Source organism: Natator depressus, chromosome 10 (genome assembly GCF_965152275.1).
Source record: "Natator depressus isolate rNatDep1 chromosome 10, rNatDep2.hap1, whole genome shotgun sequence".
Taxonomy (NCBI): domain Eukaryota; kingdom Metazoa; phylum Chordata; order Testudines; family Cheloniidae; genus Natator; species Natator depressus.
The window spans coordinates 51,810,607-51,830,122 of NC_134243.1; the positions used below are offsets into that span (position 1 = coordinate 51,810,607).

General features: G+C 38.1%; 1 protein-coding gene across 1 annotated transcript in view; it reads left to right on the forward strand.

Moving 5' to 3' along the window:
- The window catches only part of VPS13C (vacuolar protein sorting 13 homolog C), a 191,594-nt gene that overhangs the window by 42,641 nt on the left and 129,437 nt on the right, over positions 1-19,516 (forward strand). The window contains exons 15-24 of the mRNA XM_074966157.1: positions 1,920-2,091; positions 3,059-3,121; positions 6,110-6,245; positions 6,919-7,013; positions 11,705-11,847; positions 13,829-14,021; positions 14,240-14,354; positions 14,789-14,925; positions 15,639-15,765; positions 16,483-16,600. Coding sequence (XP_074822258.1) covers positions 1,920-2,091; positions 3,059-3,121; positions 6,110-6,245; positions 6,919-7,013; positions 11,705-11,847; positions 13,829-14,021; positions 14,240-14,354; positions 14,789-14,925; positions 15,639-15,765; positions 16,483-16,600 — 1,299 coding nt within the window. The remainder of the gene's footprint in view (positions 1-1,919; positions 2,092-3,058; positions 3,122-6,109; positions 6,246-6,918; positions 7,014-11,704; positions 11,848-13,828; positions 14,022-14,239; positions 14,355-14,788; positions 14,926-15,638; positions 15,766-16,482; positions 16,601-19,516) is intronic.

A 19,516-nucleotide genomic window follows, 5' to 3' on the forward strand; every position in this document is an offset into this window, starting at 1 on the left:
ACTCCTTTTCTTTTTGGCAAAATATTGATATTCTGAACTCCAAATGTCTACTCTCCAGGAGAAATGCTTAATAAGCCAACTCCATGTTCTAACTGGAAGCTAAACAGAAAAAAGTGGGAACTTGTTATAGCAACTTGTGGAGTCTTCCTTTGAATGTTTAATAGATGAGCTCTTTCAGTTATTAAGGAAGAGACTGAAGCAATTGATACAGAATGTCATAGCCAGTAGCTTTCCGCAAGCTGTTCTAAATGGGTATGCTAGTGTATTTCAGTCAAAACATGCAAAATGTTGTTCCAGCCCATTTTATTTTGAGCAGTGTGCCTATTATGCCAAGTTCTATGTTGCTGAAGTCAAATAGGTTAATTTGCAGCTGATCATTGGATGAGACCACTGAACATGAGGAATTTCTGATGTGATTTGCTGTTGTAACATAGATCTAGTACAGTAGCAGTTCTGTTCTTTTTCCATCCAACTTAATGTTGGACTGTATTGCCAGCTTCAGCTTTACCCTATTCAGAGTGGAAATATAGTTAAAGCTTATAGCCTGGTAACTAAAGATGAGGTGAATCGGGATGCTGGTGTGCAACACTTGTGAAAATCAGACATTGGTTTCAAATTTAATTTCTTAAATTAAACAATAACTGGAACAACTCCTCTTCTAGTAAAGGAGTACTTGTGGCACCTTAGAGACTAACAAATTTATTAGTTAGTTCATCGGATGCATGCAGTGGAAAATACAGTGGGGGGGGTGTGTGTGTGTGTGCGCGCGCACACGATGAAAAAATGGGTGTTGCCGTACCAACTCTAACAAGAGTAATCAATTAAGGTGGGCTATTATCAGCAGGAGAAAAAAAACTTTGAAATGGGCCATCCTGATTATCACTATAAAACAGTTGACAAGAAGGTCTGAGTAACAGTAGGGGAAAAATTAGCATGGGGACGTAGTTTTTACTTTGTGCAATGACCCATCCACTCTCAGTCTTTATTCAAGCCTAATTTAATGGTATCCAGTCTGCAAATTAATTCCAGTTCTGCAGTTTCTTGTTGGACTCTGTTTTTGCAGTTTTTTTTTTTGTTGAAGAATTGCGTCTTTTAGGTCTGTAATTGAGTGACCAGGGAGGTTGAAGTGTTCTCTGACTGGTTTTTGAATGTTATAATTCTTGAAGTCTGATTTGTGTCCTTTTATTCTTTTGCGTAGAGACTGTCCGGTTTGGCCAATGTATATGGCAGAGGGGCATTGCTGGCACATGACATATATCACATTGGTAGATGTGCAGGTGAACCAACCTCTGATGGTGTGGCTGATGTAATTAGGTCCTATGGTGGTGTCCCTTGAATAGATATGTGGACAGAGTTGGCAACAGGCTTCGTTGCACGGATTGGTTCTTGGGTTAGTGTTTTTGTTGTGTGGTGTGTGTGTGGTTGCTGGTGAGTATTTGCTTCAGGTTGGGGGGCTGTCTCCCAAGATCTGTGAGAGTGAGGGATCGTCCTTCAGCATAGGTTGTAGATCACTGATGATGCGCTGGAGAGGTTTTAGTTGATTAGTCTCATTAGAGTTCGTACGGCAACACCCATTTTTTCATGTTCTCTGTGTATATATATCTTCCAACTGTATTTTCCACTGCATGCATCTGATGAAGTGGGTTTTAGCTCACAAAAGCTTATGCCCAAATAAATTTGTTACTCTCTAAGGTGCCACAAGTACTCTGTATCAGCAAAAAGAACGAGGAGTAACACGGCTACCACTCTGAAATCTGTCATCTTCTAGTGTAACTCCTAGAGTTACAACTTGTTCAGGTACTATGAACAAAATAATCAAACCTTGATTTACTGTTCTTTTTTTTTCTTCACAATTTAATTTTAAGTTGTAAATCATAAAATGCAGCCAGAAATAATTAATGCAAATGAAATTCTTACAGGTGGAAATATGCAGCTAACAGCATTCTTGAAGTTCATATCAGAAGATGCACTCGCATGTGGTCATGGAGTAACATGAAACATCATAGGCAGCTTTTGAAGAACTACAAAAGTATGTACAAGAACAAACTAACACAGAGCAAACTATCAGAAGAAACACGACGACAAATTCAGGTACTTGCTATTAATATGGTGGTATATTTGACAGTGGAGTAAATCTTGATATCTTTACTGATGAATATTTTAGTGTTTTTTCTTTTTTTTGTAACATCCCTCCGGCCAACCAATATGTTAAATTAATTCCTCTCTTAAAGAAGAGCCTTGCTTAATATTCACACTTGACTAAAACTAAGAGAAAATCTGGAGTAGTATTCTTCACTTCTGCTATTTTTTTTAAACAAAAATGTTTTAAAATAATCAACCTTTTATCTAGAGAGAGTGAGAGCCTGATTCTTTAATGTAAAATGTGTGTAATCAAGTGTAAAGTCAGGAATAGTAAATGAATTTGAAAAACAATATGTACCAAAATGAAACATTAATTTTCACAATTTGGTGTTCTAATAGCATACTAGCCATTTGGATAGTGTCATTTTAAAAAAATATTTCAGAAATTGAGCTTAAAACTTGCGGGAGGCTGAAATTCTAATGGCTATTACTTTTTTTCATCACTGCAATTATTGACTTTTTGTTAAAACATACATGGGAAAAGAAAGCTAAGATAATTAATTATTTAAACTTAGTAATATAAAGTTGACGGCTGGTTGCTTTCCATACTGCAATTCTGTATGGGTATACTTCAATTTTCAGCTCCAAAGTATCAGAAAACCTCCATATTATTGTTAATATGTGGGCACTATGAAAAAGGATTTGTGAACTTCAGTTATGTTCAACTTCCTGAATTATAGATGAAATGCACTCCCAACATTTATTGAACTGGAAAACTGGTTTAGTAAATATTCTGTCTTAAGCCAACTTTCACCTTCTAGTGACCTGTTGTAGAGAGAGAAATTCTAAAAGGCAGAGGCTAGAAAGGAGTCTTAAATGGATTTGTGGAATGGATTACTGCAGCAATTTTTTTTTAAGAGGCCGTAAGTTAGTTCATCTTACACTAAACAGGGTATTTATTTCCTTTGTTTAACAGGATCTAGAAAGAGCACTGGACATTTTCAACATCATTTTAGCAAGACAGCAAGCACAAGTTGAGGTAACAAAATAAATAAAAAAACAGTTTTTAATGTTTAGTAGCAGGTATTTATGCATATGAAGTTAAGGCCTGGCTTGCGGAGGTTTTCTATCCTTCAGGAAAGAGTTTACAGTGTTTCACTGCTGTAGTCTTACCTACGTTATAGAAGCATAGAAGATAGATGGAGAGGAGCTCTTATGTTATAATTCTTGCTTTTTGCTGGACAGTTTACTATACTATAATTTCCTAGTTTGGTGTTCAGTCTTAAATTTGTATCAAGAATTGAGACTTCTAATACTTCTGCTGGCATGGTATCCCATAGCATGATACACCTTGCTGTCTTTTTTTCCTGATAATACACCTAAATATTCCCCTTTCTTTATTCCATTACAGAACTACTTATATTCCTGCATGACCTCCCAAATACTTGATCTCCATCCTTGATGTTATACATCCCAAATATGTGACTGTTAGGTCACTTCTCTTTATCACCCAGCCAAGCTTATTCCTACTGAGGCAGAGACGGAAGCAATGTGAGACACACCAGAGTATGGTTAAATGCAGTGATCACAACTTAAGCTATTAAACAACAAGAAACCACTAATTGGCAGGCCTGTTACAGTGCAGAATTTAACTGAGCACTGCTAACCTTGGGTTCTACAAACCTGTGTGTGTGTGTGTATATATATGTAGGCAGTGCCCTCTGTATATCCACTGGCCTAGTTGGAGATCCTGGCATGAAGCTAGAGTCTCAATCTATTCCCTTCATCCATGTTGGATGTAGGAGAGGAGAGAGGAAGGAAATCCTATGTCCACAAGACTTGGAGGCATATCTCCTCACTGTGCAATGTCATGTTTGGGCTCCATGCCCAAGCAGCCCATTGTTTTACGGGGTTTTTACATCTTACCCTTTCTCAACCCACCCATTGCACTGGAACCCACCACAGGGGACGACAGCAATTGGTTTATGTCTACTCTCACACTGCTGAGCAGCAAGAAAGGAATCTGTATGAGGTCTCGACCAAGGAAATATCTGTACCATATTCTCTCTAAACAGCTCAGGAGTGGTATACTTAATTGTTCAATGGGAAATCATTGCACCCCTAATTGTGGTAATATACTTGTTTCCCTGTTGACCTCTTTCCATGTCTGGTTCATTATTGCTGGTCTGGCAATTCCTTGCCAACCCAGTTTTGGAAGGTTTTTCGATCAGAGCTAGGTAACATCAGGGGAAGGGCTGAAATCTGGCTGATAGCTCTCTTTAACGTAATGATCAGACTAATACCTTTTGCTGTGCTTAAATCACAATGATGAATGAATAATGATCACCTGTGAAGGATAGGAACAGCCTGCCTAGGGTGGATGAATGGGGCCAGCAGGTTCCCACAACATTTTTCTCCTTTCCTGCCATCTCAGGTGGGGATCTTAATTGGAGAAGCCTAAATGGAGTCCCCATGTTTGCCAGACACCTTTTTTGTCCCCAGTGAAAAATACTGTGCCCAAATACTGAGATATCTATAGGTGTGGCTTTTCCATGTGATCCTGAAAAAGACAGACAACATATTTAATAATGAAATTTTAAATTGATGTTACCCATTTGGGGTGACTTAATACAGGATGTAAACACTGGTCCATGTGTGCTAGCACCTGATAGATTGTATCTCATAAGCACCAGGAGGAGGCTAGGACCCTGTTATGGAACAAGCCACGAAATGCTGGGCAGAAGCAATCCCTGCTTCCCACTGCCTGTGAGGGTGTAAGACAATCAGTCAGTCTGACGTGACCCCACACATACAATGGCGGCAGGAGTGGGTGGGATGAGCTCAGATGCTATTAGCTACAGCCTCCCTGGGAAGGAAGGGGAGAGGAAATAAACACAGTCTAGAGTTCCCCCTTGCTTTCCTTTTCTCCCACCCAAAATGGTGGGAGGTGGTTGGTGGTGCATGTGTCCTCACTGCCCCCAGTCGTATCAGTTACACATCTCGGGTAGCAAGATGAGCACTTAGGTACTCTATGAATAAAGATTTGGCTTTCTCCAGTTTTTTTGTTCCTCATTGTAATTGCTCCGTTTTTTAATATCTTTCTTTTAACATAGTGCCCAGAATTGAACGTAGTATTCCGGGATCAGTTATACTGGAGCCATATATAGATTGTCTTGGGCTCAACAAGGAATAATGTGTTAGCAATAGCACACATCGGTTCCATGATATGATGCATTTGTATATAGGGCTTGATCTTGAAAGATGCTGAAAAGTCTGGCAGCCTGGCAAAGTATTTTTCTCTTTGCTGACTGTCCTATTGCAAAGTCTTTTCTATCTTTCAGGTTGCTATGAGTCCTCAGATAAACTAAACATAGCCTATGTGTTTATAGTGCCATAATGAGAGGAAACTATTGATGTAGTTTAAATTTGTCAAGCATTTATGCTAAAGGTAGCTGAAGAAATAATGTAAGATGTATCTTTTCAATTGCAAGTTCTTTGGGCTAGGGACTGTTACTTAGAATTTGAGGTAATAGGGTCTTTCTGCTTAAAACGTAAAAGTGGAAGGTCTAAATATGAATACAAGAAATTAAAATGGTAGAACTATCGAGATGGATTTATAACAAATCCGAAAAAGTATATAAACTATATTAACAGTACATAGATTTTAGGGCCAGCAGTTGTCCTTCCCTTTCTTTATCTCCCTTGCTTTAGTTTTTTTAGCTCTCACTTGATTTGTTTGCAATTAGATTGGAGCCTCTTTGGAGCAATGGATTACAAGTAGATAAAGGGCACAACACAGAATAAATGTCATGTTTGGCAGTGAAGCACTTTTGCCCCTTTAAAATAGGGAGACTAATGTAATAAATACTTCCATCTTATGCTAGGACTTAGTCTCTGACCTCTCTCATTACTGAAAATGCATGTACATCATTTGATATATCCATTCTTTAATTTCTGGTAAAACAAAAGTTAATATGGAATGGTTCTAACATTTATGTTAATTTAACTAATTATTTTTGGTTTGTAGGTGATAAGATCAGGGCAGAAATTGCTGAGGAAGAAATCTGCTGATGGAGAGAAGAAAGGTGGAGGATGGTTTAGTGGGTTCTGGGGTAAGAAGGAATCTAGAAAAAAGGAAGATGAAGAATCACCAGTTCCTGAAAGTAGGTTTGAATTTAAATAGGTCATTCTCACATGAAGCTTGACAAATAGTACTAATATTTAATTCACTTGTGGGTAGGTGACTGTCTGTCCTGCTTGGCTATAGGAAAAGAAGAAAGGTAGAGATATGGAGTGCAGTGTTTCCTTGTGTTTTAATTTTGGTTCTCTGCTGTTATATCACTGAATAGATAGTAGTAATTCAGTGAAAACACAGTAATAAAATATGTCAGCAAATAAGCTGTGGCCTCTTGTAAATGATGTATGAAAATTTCAGAAGTGCATTGTAAAGAAAAAATACTGAATTATTTATGATAGTTGTAAAAGGCAAGTATTCACTAGCAAGTTCCTCTAGTGACAGTTGGCTGTTTGGGCCAGGAATTCTTAGGGTATTGCATGATGCCTAGCACAATGGAGTCTTGATCACAGCTGGGCTTCTCTGTGCCACTGGGATGCAAGTAATTTCAGTGAGCTTACATTATGTAGGTATATATCACTAGCTTGTGGTGGGGGAATGAGAGTCACATTGCATAATTTACAATCTTTTTGAGAAATACTTCATAGCAGAAACTAAATTAAGTGCCCTGGCAGCCTGTGGTGTTAAGATATATTAATTAAATTATGTTTTTCCTATACCAGTTATGGATACTAATGTGAATTTGAACACTTTTTTTTTAGCCATTGATGACCTCATGACCCCAGAAGAAAAGGCTAAGCTCTTTACTGCTATTGGGTATAGTGACAGCTCTCACGGCTTGACTTTACCTAAGAAGGTAAACTGACCATTTTTAATGAAAAAAGAACAAAAAATTTGTTGTCCTGGTATATGTCAGTAATACAGGAGTGAAGTTAGGAATGACTATATTTTGAGTGCCAATCGTTCACTGATACTGATCTGCCAAATATATATTCACTGTGAGTTCATATTCACTATATATAGACTAAAAGATCATTATATTGGGCTGTATAAATATCTGGGCTTGTTGAGATTTTGGTGTCCAACAGTCAAATGCATCCCGACAAATCACTCGCTTGATGTTACTATCAGGATGTCTTAATAAAATCATTCATGTGTGATCTTTATTCCCCAAATGATGTGCAAATAGGTAATGGGAGCAGAATGAGTTGAAAGATAAACTTGCTGCTTAAAAGAGAGGAAAAAATAAAAGGTTTGCTGTAAATGGGGGAAACAAAACAAATTCCAACAAACAAAAAAAACAACTAAAATAGTTTGACCTCTTCAGTGTCTCTATTTCTTGCTGAATGTTGGAGGGAAGAACTTAAATTGGAGTTTAAACTTAGAATCCTAACATCAGTGCATTTCTGTAGTAATTAAGTGAAATAAATATGTATTTAGTTCAAACGTTAGTATAGTATTGTTGATGCCTTGGGTCAATGGTTAACCAATATTCAGAGCTTGGCAGGGTTGTTCATGTTAGGATGAGAAATTGATTATATGAGTCAGGTATATACACTGTGTAATTTTGTTGGGTTAAAAATATATATGCACAAGGTGCTGTTTCCACAAACACAATAGTAACAAACAGCAGTAAGCAATTAGATTGTTCAGAAATCCCCAAGTCTGCATTCCAGCTAGTTATGTGCACAAGAAGCTCACATGGCCAAAAAGCCACGATTACTCCAGGTAAGAAAGAGGACAGCTTAGGCTAAAACCTGTCCTGGTTTAGCAGTGAAGTGCAGGCAGCAATTAGAAATTAAAAAGCAAAACACAAAAAATGGAAAAGAGAGGAAATAGTGAGTAATGAGAATAAATTAGAAGTTATGAAGTGTAGAAAATTGGTAAGGGAAGCTAAAGACCTCAGGGAGAAATCCATGGCTTGCAGGGCTAAGGACAGAGAGGAATTTAAATATATTAGGAACAAAAGAAATCCTAACAGTAGTATAGACTCATTACTAGTTAGAGACGGTAAAATTAATGATACAAAAAAGGCAGAAGTTTGAATAAATATTTCTGTTCTGTATTTGGAAAGAAGCAGGATAATGTACTAGAATCATAGAACATCTGCTAGAGATGAATCTTTTTAAATCAGGAAGCCCAGGTAACTTGCACTAAAGAGTCCTAAAAGAGTTGGCTGAGATCTCTTCTTTTTAATATATCTTAGAATACCTACCAAATTCCAGAAGACTGGAAGAGTGCTAATTTTATGCCAATAGTCAAAAAAGACAAACTGTGTGACCAGGCTAACAGTGGACTGACTAGCGTGACATCAGTCCTGGCCAAAATAATAGAAAAGCTGATCTGGGATGCAGTTATAAACATATTCGTATGTCAGTCAGTATGATTTTATGGAAGAGAGTTCTAGTCCAACTTGATTTAAATCTTTGAGACTACCAGTTAGGTTGATAAAGTTAACTGCATAGATGTAATGTACTTAAACTTATATAAGTTGTCTGTCTTAGTACCAAAAATAGTCTATTAAACAATTAGCACTACATGCTGTCAATAAAGCCCACATTAAATGAATTAAGAATTGGTCAACTGATAGATTTTAAAAAAGCAGTTGTCAGTGGGGAATCAGTATTGAATAGGGCCATTTATAGTGGAGAATCACTGCTGACAGAATTTGAAGATGTCACAAAGATTGGCAGAGGAGTAACTAATGTGGACAAGGCAGTCATACAGATGGGTAAGATGGGCCCATTCAAACAAAATGTGTTCTAATGTAGCCAAATGCAGTTATGCATCCAGGAACAAGTAATGTAGGTTCTAATTACAGAATGCGGGGTTGAATCCTGGACAGATGTAACTCTGAAAAGGATTAAGGGGTCATAGTGGACAATCAACTGAACATGAGCTGTGGCAAAAAGCTAATGGGATCCTTGGATATATAAACAGGGAAGTAATGAGTATGGATGTGACTTTACCTTGGTATATGGGATTGGTGAGATGGACGCTGGGATACTATGTCGATTTCTGGTGTCAACATTTTTTTTAAGAAGAATAATGAAAAAATCAGAGCAAGTGCCACCAAAATAATTGGAGGGCTGGAGAAAATGTACTACTTTGATTTACAGCATATTGCTTGAGATAAGAACCTTGCAGTAAATCAGAGAGCTTCAAGTATACAAAATATTGCCCTTGGCAGCTCTACCCCTTTGGCACAGAGTGGACTAGCCATTTATGTATTTATGATATTGTAGCTATACAGAAAAGGAGTACTTGTGGCACCTTTAGAGACTAACCAATTTATTTGAGCATGAGCTTTCGTGAGCTACAGCTCACTTCATCGGATGCATACTGTGGAAGTTTCCACAGTATGCATCCGATGAAGTGAGCTGTAGCTCACGAAAGCTCATGTTCAAATAAATTGGTTAGTCTCTAAGGTGCCACAAGTACTCCTTTTCTTTTTGCGAATACAGACTAACACGGCTGTTACTCTGAAACCTGTAGCTATACAGAAGTTCAGCAAGTGTTATCTATTTGAATGTGATTTTTTTTTTTTGTCCTGAAGACTTGACTGGAGATCTTAGTAGTGTAATATGAGTTGTAACTTCTCATAAGTGAAAGAAAAACTAGAATAATTCATGATGCTCATGAGAGATGTAAAATAGCCTGAAACAGTAATCTTCTATGTATCTCAATGAAGTGTTTACTCTCAAGATTGACCCTGAATACTGTTTCACTGACCCTGTTAACAAAATGATCAGCCGTCAAATAAACTTGCTCTGTTTGTCCTCTCAGAGAGTGGTTTGATGCTGCAGTAGGGGTTCAAAAATATACCATTGGAAGTTGTGCATAATGCAAACATAAACATGCAGATATTAACTTGGATGTGATTACTTCACTATACAAAGTGTGCAACATCTTAGTGAGTAGAAAGTGCATGCACATCCACCAAAAAAATTTGCAGGGCAGCATCACAAGAAAATGTTTTTGTACTTTTACAAGGTTGATTGTGTAAGCTTCGAAGGACACAGCCATTCTGAAAGTCTCCCAGACTCTTTGTGGTCATAGCAGAGATAATTAAGGGACAGCACATTTCCACCCTGAGGATCTCAAAATGGGTCTCAGGATGCGTTACGCTCTATGAACTAGCAGGATGATCCCCACTGGGTGGGATACAGGCCCATTCCACGAGAGCACAAGCCTCAACTACCGCTGCACTCCATGACATGCCCCTGTTGGACATTTGTAAAGTGGCCACTTGGAGCTTGGTGCACTTCTTCTCTTCTCATTATGCCTTGGTGCATGATTCGGCAAAGGACGCTTCATTTGGTACAGCGGTCCTTCATTCCATGCTTCCGTCATCCTCCTTGCACTCTCCTATATAGGTACTGCTTGTCAATCACCTCAGTGGAATACAATAGGGACCATCACTCGAAGAAGAACGGGAGGTTACTTACCAGTTACTGGAGGCTCTTTGAGATGTGTGGTTCCTCTATGTATTCCAAACCTACCCCACTTCCCCTCTGCTGTGGATCTGATATGTCTGCGGTGGAGAAGGAACTGGAGACGTGACTGGTCTGCCTTGCCCTTTATTGCTTCGGGCGAAACCAGGTGGCAGTGGAAGGGTGCATGTGCAGACCGACGGACACTACTATTTTCAAAAGCTCCAGCTCCAGGGGCAGGAAGCATGCACATTACCCTCAGTGGAATACAGAACCTTCCCTTCCGTAGAAAAGTCTTTCACACAGTGTGGGAAAATATTTATTATTTAATGAGGGAATCTTTGGTGGTATACTGTGGCAGTATACTCGGTGTACATTGCTACCCTCTTAATTTCTCTCTCCACACTGGTAGTCCTGTTCTTTAGGTTAGGGCTGCTAGTCACGTACTCAGAAGAATGTATGGGTTACATAACTGTTTCTTTTCCATGTTTATGTATCAAGGAATGTTCAAATCCTACTTTTCTGTTTTGATTCAGATAAAGAGAAATCATTTCTTCTTGTTCTCAAAAAGGAAAAGTGTGCTCTGATTTTATGTGGATGCACTCAAACATAGGTCCCAGGAAGTAATCCAGTAACTTTGATTTACATAATCTTTCTTGCTGCTGAGACTGACATACATATATGTGTAAATTATTCAGATCATTAATCAAAATTAATGACCGCACCTAGTAATTATATCTTTGAGTTCAACTAGCCATGGGATTAGGAGTTGCCTGGCTTCACTGGATTTCCATCAATGTAGTATGTCTATGACTCGAGTAAAAATAATTATTGTTAGATGGAATTGATGTCTGTTCTGTCAGAGAAAGGAAATACCTCAGTAACCTTTTTTTTTTTTTTTTTTAAACTTGGAGGGAGGGGATGATGATTGAACTCAGGGGCCTGTAACACAGGTTTCTTTGTGGGTAACCAGGCAATGTGTTGGGCTACTGGATTGGCTGCACTAAAACTATATAAAACAGTGGAATATGTGGTAAATATAAGAAAATAGAAATTATCATGAAGCATTTGTGCAAAGACTCTTAATCTCAATTTTTTTTATCTCCCCGACTAGTATGTTGCTCATGTAATGACACTGAAGCTGTTAAGTACTTCTCTTACAATTAAAGAAGACAAGGATGTGCCAGAGACTCTTAAAGTACAGATAATTGATCTAAGCACGAAAATATCTCAGAGACCAGGAGCACAAGCACTTAAGTAATTACATGTTTGCTTTTTCATATTTCTGTGAACAGTGATGAATTTATATTTTCAGGGTGCTAATTTTCACTCTGCTTATTCCTTTTTAAAATTAATGATTCTTGAACAAAGCAATATGTTGTGTATGACTCTCCTTATTACATTTTCTCAGATTTTTTACAACTTAAAACTTTTTTTGTAGGTAAATGAAGTTATAAATATTGATTTTTATTTAAAAAAAAAAAAGTTGAAGGAGTGAGCTGTGCTGGCTTGCTTAATAAAGGCCTCTTTTGGAGCCCTGCTTCATTCAGTGTTTAACATAATTACCTTTTATTTATGCTACCCGTTCATACATGTGCAGCTTGTCTTCATTCCATATTTTGTTAAAAAGTGCTAAAAGTAATACCAAGCCTGGCTCCTCAGTCAATGCCAAATGTGCTGGCCAGAGTGCCCACCCCCAGTTAAGTTGGTTATCTTGATTACTTTTAGCTGAAGAAGTGACAAATATTGCTTTGCACATAGTTCTGTTTCATCTGAAAATCTCAAAGCACTTCACAAAGGATTAACCCTGCTTAAAGCTGTGGCTGGGATGATTTAGTTGGGGATTGGTCCTACTTTGAGCAGGGGGTTGGACTAGATGACCTCCTGAGGTCCCTTCCAACCCTGATATTCTATGATTCTATGATAAAGGGTGCCCTAATCAAATACAGAGATTTGAAATAATAGTTATGATGATGGACGTGGCCTGTTTCCAGGATATGGGTCTGTCCTCATATCAGAGTTTATTTCCCAGCTCTGCCACAAACGTCCTATGGAATCTTCACCGAGGAACTAATACACTCTCACCCTTAGATGTTTCATCTGGAAAATGAACCTGTGCACACTTTTTCTAATTCAAGTTAGCATATTGGTGGTGAGAGTAGGAGAAGTAATTTTAACAGATTCTGTTTTTCCCCCCACTTTTCTTTTATGCAGAACCCAATTTCACAGAATATCTGTTTAAAATATTCTGTAATGTGTAATGTGGTTTCACTGGGCAGATTGAGGGACACACAACTAGCACTTGGCCCAAAAATAAAGAAGGAGACTTTTGAAAGTATAGTTGGCAATGAGACTTATGCTCAAAAATGTGGAAGTGATGATTTTATTAATAAAATTTCATAAAGGAAAAGGTGGATCTAATCTGCCTTAGCTATTCTCCTTTCTTTTAAAATGTTAAAAAAATCACATCTCTATGAACCTGAGCCTAAACGGACTTTCCTGTTTTGAACTCCCAAGTCTTTACTACTAAAACTGAATGAAGATCTTAATAGTCAGTTGTAGAAAAACCATGTATTTTTTTTTTCTAAGGTGCAACCAACCAACATAATCTCACATTCAGAAATCTGGTTCCTGTTTCCTGAAGTAAACAATAAAGACCTTCCATTGGTATCAAAGGGAGCAAGACTGGGTCCATAACTTGCATTGAAATCGGCAGGATTGGGCTCCAAACTGGCTCTCCTAAATCATTAATTACTTTTTTTCTAATCTAGCATAAGTGCACTATCTCTGAATAAGAGAATCAGTTACAAGAGAAATGTGAACCTGAATTTAAAATGAAATAAAGTTGAATGTAGATGGTAAGGACATTAAAATCGCAGGGCTTAATTTAGTCTCCTGTTGTATTCTTTTCTTTGTGTAGCCTGCATTGTCACTTAAAGTATTTAGCTTCATTTAACCTAAGGTATTTCTTTGATGCCTTTTTATAGGCAAGAATCTCCTAAAATCCTTTGGCATGTAGTTAGTCCTATGAATTTAGGATACTTCTTGAGACAGTTTTGGCTAATGATTAGCCACCCCTGTGTCTTGTGTTCACTTACATCTTGTCTAAGACACTGTGAATTTTCCTGTTTCATGTTGGTGCAAAGTGAAATTGCAGCTTGTATTCCATTGATACATTTACATACTCTTGAATATTCAATACAAATTGATTTAAAACAATTCTTGTCTTCATTTACAGAGTGGAGGCAAAGCTTGAGCACTGGTATGTAACAGGACTGAAACAACAAAGTATCGTACCTTCTCTTGTGGCTTCTATTGGGGATACCAAATCATCTTTGCTTAAAATAGTGTTTGAGACAAATCCAGAGGATAGTACTGCTGACCAGAGCCTTATAGTTGAATCACAGCCTGTGGAAATCATATATGATGCTGTGAGTAATATTCAAATTAGAAATGTATGGGAATACCTTTTTTTCTCTCTCCAGCTCATTGCCTTTCCATCTCCTTTCAAATATTGTACCAAAGTAGATTTTCTTCCTTGCCTTAATTTTTTGCCATCTCAGTTTAATTGATATTTAATTTATATTTTGGAGCTGAAGCAGTGTGTATTGGATGATTGCATATAAACTGATACTATTTGTTTTTAAAGAGAACAATAAATGCAATGGTGGAATTCTTCCAGACAAGTAAGGGAATGGATTTGGAACGACTAACATCAGCCACGTTGATGAAGTTGGAAGAAATTAAAGAAAGAACTGCTACAGGTAAATAGATAAAAGTAACTACCATTGATAAGTGAACCCTTAAATATTAGCAAAGAGTCTGGGGGCCTTACTTGTGAGGCAGTATTAGTATTGCTGTTTGAATAAACATCACACCATGGGATCTCTGAATCAAAATTGCTTTGAGTTCTGTTTCTCTTGAGTCAATACACAGGTAAGTGATTAACATCCAGATAGAATGCTCTCTAGCAATAAATTGAAAAATTGACTTAAAAACTTACAAGATGTTAGTATATAGAGAAGTTAACCAAAAAGATGTCTGCATTAAAGATTGATCACATTGAATCTGTAACTGCTCCTACAGTGAAAATATGACTTTTACCTTGGTATAGTATTGTTTGTTCCCTGTCCCATACCTATTGGTTACAGATGTGAATATATTTTCATCTTTTAACCTGTTCTTTTCCTTATTTAAGGGCTAGCTCATATTATTGAAACACGGAAAGTGCTTGACTTGAAGGTTAATCTGAAACCATCCTATCTTGTGGTTCCACAGACCGGTTTCCACAATGAAAAGTCAGACCTACTTATTTTGGACTTCGGTACATTTCAGGTATGCAGTTGGTTTCCTCTGGTTTCATTTGAGTTCAAGATAGAGGGAAATTATACAATTATTTGTTCGTTCACAGGAGGCTCGTTTTAAGACTGACAACAGTGCTGATCGGTGGTCAGGTACCTTTTTGTAAACCCACTAGTATCATTTGCATCATCATCTTTGTCATAAACACATGAATAAGAATCATCCAGAAGAACTATATTTCATTCTTTGTGAAATGTGGTTCCATATATCAAACAAGTTAAATTGTAAGAGCTATGTGATTTTTCAAAGCCATATCTTTCACTTGTTTATGAAGCACTGTGTACCTACATTTTTCAGCGAAGTAGTCTTCCTTTTATTTAACAAATAAGACTTAAGAAAAGCTGTTGAGCTACTCTGGAGCTGTGAAGTTAATGCTATGGTGGTGCTGTAAAGCTGAAACTTGAAGTCCTATATAAGTTGACTAATACATTGTTGTAGACATAACGTGATATACTAACAAAAATAAAAATAAATGTTACTGAACTTGCTCTATTTTCAGTTATGCTATCTTAATTTTTATTAAGGATAATGGCGTTGACATTTCTAAAATACCTCTTCTGAGGTAGTCAAACCAAAAATTACAGGCTTTAAAAATCTAGTAGTTTCGCCTGTACAGTATTGAAATGAATAATATAGTGTGTGTGTATAAATACTGTACTTTTATTTCTTTCAATCTGTCCCACCAGTTCACCAGCGTAAATCAAGGGGGTCATCAATCTTCTAGTTTTTCATCCTTGGAAGAGATTATGGACAAAGCTTATGACATGTTTGATGTGGAAATCAAGAATGTACAACTTCTTTTTGGCAGAAGAGGTATTAAAGCAAAATCACTTCTTAATCAAAGAACAATAAAAATGTTTAAATATATATTAGTAGATAGTGGTTTGTTCTTAAAATAAGTTACATATAATGTAAAGAAAATAGAAATAAAAACTGTAAAACTTCCTTTATTTTAATATTTCCAGTATCTTGTGTAAAAATGCCCATTTGTTCTCTGGAAATCTATATTATTGCTGTATTCATTCAAGTGTTAGCAGGTAAGTTAGGGGTAGGTAATTTTAGTATTCCGCACCGATTGATAGGCTCATGAATTTTTTTTTTGTTTATTTGGATTAATAGACAGCTCAGACTAGCTCAAAATGTATATGATATTCTTTTATGATGATTTACATGTGAGGACTCTTATGTTAGGAAAAATATTGTGAGGAAAAGAAGAAATCTGACGTACTGATAATGGCTGAGTTCATAGCTCTTGCTTCTGGGTTTCAAAGTTGTAAGTGAAAATACTTCTTGGTTTTGGCCCATGCTAGATGCTGATAAAGCATGATGTTAGGGGTGGCTGTTTTCTGACCTGTGGAAGTCCATGCAATATCTTGCCTATATGAACTTAGGTTTCTGCAGTTCATTAGATGGGCTGGATTTTTTAAAGTAATTCTTAAATGATTTTTCTGGATTATTTTTATACTCTCTCTTTGTTACAAAATAAAGCTTGTGAAGTTTAATTTTTGAACTGGTTAAACACTCCTTCAGGTGAAGACTGGAAGAAGGCTCGATTTCAGCATCCATCTGCTTTGCACATATTACAGCCTATGGATATGCATGTGCAATTAGCCAAATCAATGGTGGAGAAAGACATCAGAATGGCTAAGTAATGTATCAGCACTATCAGACAATTAATTTTTGCTTGGTCATTTGTCCTTATTGAAAAAGGGCTTTGTCACTGAAGCCCAGTGGGACAAGATGGAGTTTGAAGACTTAATTTTCTCCTTGTTATGGGCAAAGTCAGTAGCTACATTTATAATTAAGGCTGCCTAACAGTTTATATGTTGCTTGTAACTTTGCCAAGCTTTAATCATTTGGGATGAAACTTGACATATTGAGCGTTTACAAAATTCTTAGCCTGCAGCAAAGTTTCAGCTAAAACAATGTAGCCTTTTGTGAGAATCAGATAAAGGAAAAACACCTTCTTTTGCCCATGTTAAATTGCTAAAGCGTCTGTATGTTTTAGAGCATGCACTTAAGAGAATTCACACTCGTGTCAAGAATGTGCTTTTTGTCGTTCCTGTGAAAATTTGGCCTTAATTGTGAGCCTCTGAAAAATGGCACGTGCATACTTGTTAGCATTTGGTAGCTAAATTCTCAGAAGATACTATTTGCACTGACTATGCTCCATGCTCACACAGTTCCTACTGGCCTGCAATAATCTATTCTCTGACAGGTTTCAGAGTAGCAGCCGTGTTAGTCTGTATTCGCAAAAAGAAAAGGAGTACTTGTGGCACCTTAGAGACTAACCAATTTATTCTATTCTCTGAATGATTGCACAAGTACATTACACTCTTGGTGTGGGTGCATCCCAAGCACAGTTGTCAGAAATTTTTTCCTCTGAGGTACCCTTCATGGCAGTTGAATCACTCTTCCCTGTCGCACACCACTGTGTCAGTATAAAGAGAAAAGCCATTCCCTCCACCCCTCTGTTTCTTCTTACTTCCTGTGGCCTTATGCATATATGTAGTGTGGTGTGCCAGATTTCATATCAGGATTCTACAACGTTGGCTGGCCTCAGTATTTTTGCCAAGCTGTCACTATGTGAACACTGTGCTCAAGGGGCACCTCACGTTTTAGATTCTCTAGACTAGACTGGTGGGCAAACTCTGCCAACATTTGAGAAGGAGTTAATTTGTCCTCCTGAGCCATCACTCATGCTAGTAACAGATGCATCTGCTTTAGGTTGGGATGCTGATCTGGGTTCCCCCTCAGTTTTAGGGGTTATAGTCTGCCCTGACTCATGAGGTAAGGGGAGTTGACAACTATCTGGCTGGTGTGCCCAGTTTTTCTGTCACATTTCAATTTTCTCAGTATCACAGACAACTCAGCAACAATGTTCTATCTCAGCAGACAAGGAGGTGGCCACTCATCCTTGTTCTGCCAAGAAGTGCTTCTTCTGGAAGTGCAGAACAGGCTGGCAGATGACCAAAGCAGGTCATTGATGAATCACCATGAGTTGTCTATTTATCTGGATGGAACCAGGTTCATTTTCCAGCCCTATGCAGCTCCTCAGGTAGACCTGTTTGCAGTGAGATAAAACAGGAGATGCCAACAGTTTTGTCACCTACAGGGTCACTGTCTGGGTTCCCTAATGGACACTTTCCTGTTGTCTGAAGGAACAATCTTCTGCATGCTTTCCGATCGATTCCACTGCTTCACAATGTGCTACTAAAAAATCAGACTGCACCATGCCTGAATCATTCTTCTCGCCCCAGCGTGGCCAAGGCAGCACTGACTCTCCACTGTCCTGTACCTTTCGGTGAAAAAGCTGATACTGCTTCCATTGGACCCGGATTAAATTCCATAGGACTGGAAGGGACCTCGAGAGGTCATCTGGTCCAGTCCCCTGCAGTCACAGCAGGACTAAGTATTATCTAGACCATCCAAAATCTTATTTCTCAAGACCATGGTTGTCTGTTGTCTACCCAAACCTGTTGACATCCATTGAACAGCATAGATGCTCCATGGTTAGACTCTGGGGGGCAGTTGTGTTCAAAAGAGGTTAAGATGTGCTATTGCATAGTAGAAAATGATCATCTATATCTACTTGCCTCTCTGGGTATGTCTACACAGCGAAAAAAAACCCAGCCACCTTGGGCTTGCAGGGCTCGGGCTGCAAGGCTGTTTGATTGCTGTGTAGACTTCCAGGCTTGGGCTAGAGACGGAGCTCTAGGACCCTTCCACCTCACAGGGACCTGTAGGCTGGACTCTAGCCTGAGCCCAGAAGTCTATACAGCAATCAAACAGCCCCTCAGCCTGAGCTGTGCAATCCTGAACCAGCTGACCAGGGTGTGTCACAGGTGTCGAGTTACTGTATAGACAAACCCTCTAAGCAGAAGCATTTCTCTGTCTGGTCTCATCTGCCTGGAATTTTGCTGATACATTCTTCAATCCAATATATTTTGGACTATCTTTTGTACCTAACACACAGATTGGCTGTTAGTTCCATCAAGGTCCACTTAGTAGTTATCTCAGCCTTCCATTCGTAGGTGGCTGACTGCTCTGTCTTTTCTAATAGAATATCAATACATTTTTGAAAGACCTGGAAAGATCGTCAGGTACGAGATCCTGTTCCTCATGGGACCTAAACTTGATACCGTAAAAGTTTCTTTCTTTTAAGCTTTTAGCTACCTGCTCTTGACTGTCTCTTTCAGTGAAAGTAACATTTTTGGTGGCCATGACTATGAGGGTAAGTGAGCTGTGGGCCCTGATGTCCGGCCCTCATTGTAGTGTTTTTTTGAAGACCAAGTTTACCTGTTCATCCAAAGTTTATCTCAGAAGTGGTATCTAGCTTTTATATCAACCAAGCAGTTTACCTACCTTCATTCTTCCCAAACTGCACTCAGATAAAGATGAAAGGAAGGCTGTACATACTCTGGTTATGAGGAGAGCATTGGCATTCTACCCTGACAGGTCCAAACAGTTCTCTATCTGTCTTCCCAACTCTTTCTGGTGATCACAGACAGAATGAAGGGGCTCCCAGTTCCTTCTCAGAGCATATCATCTTGGATAACTTCAT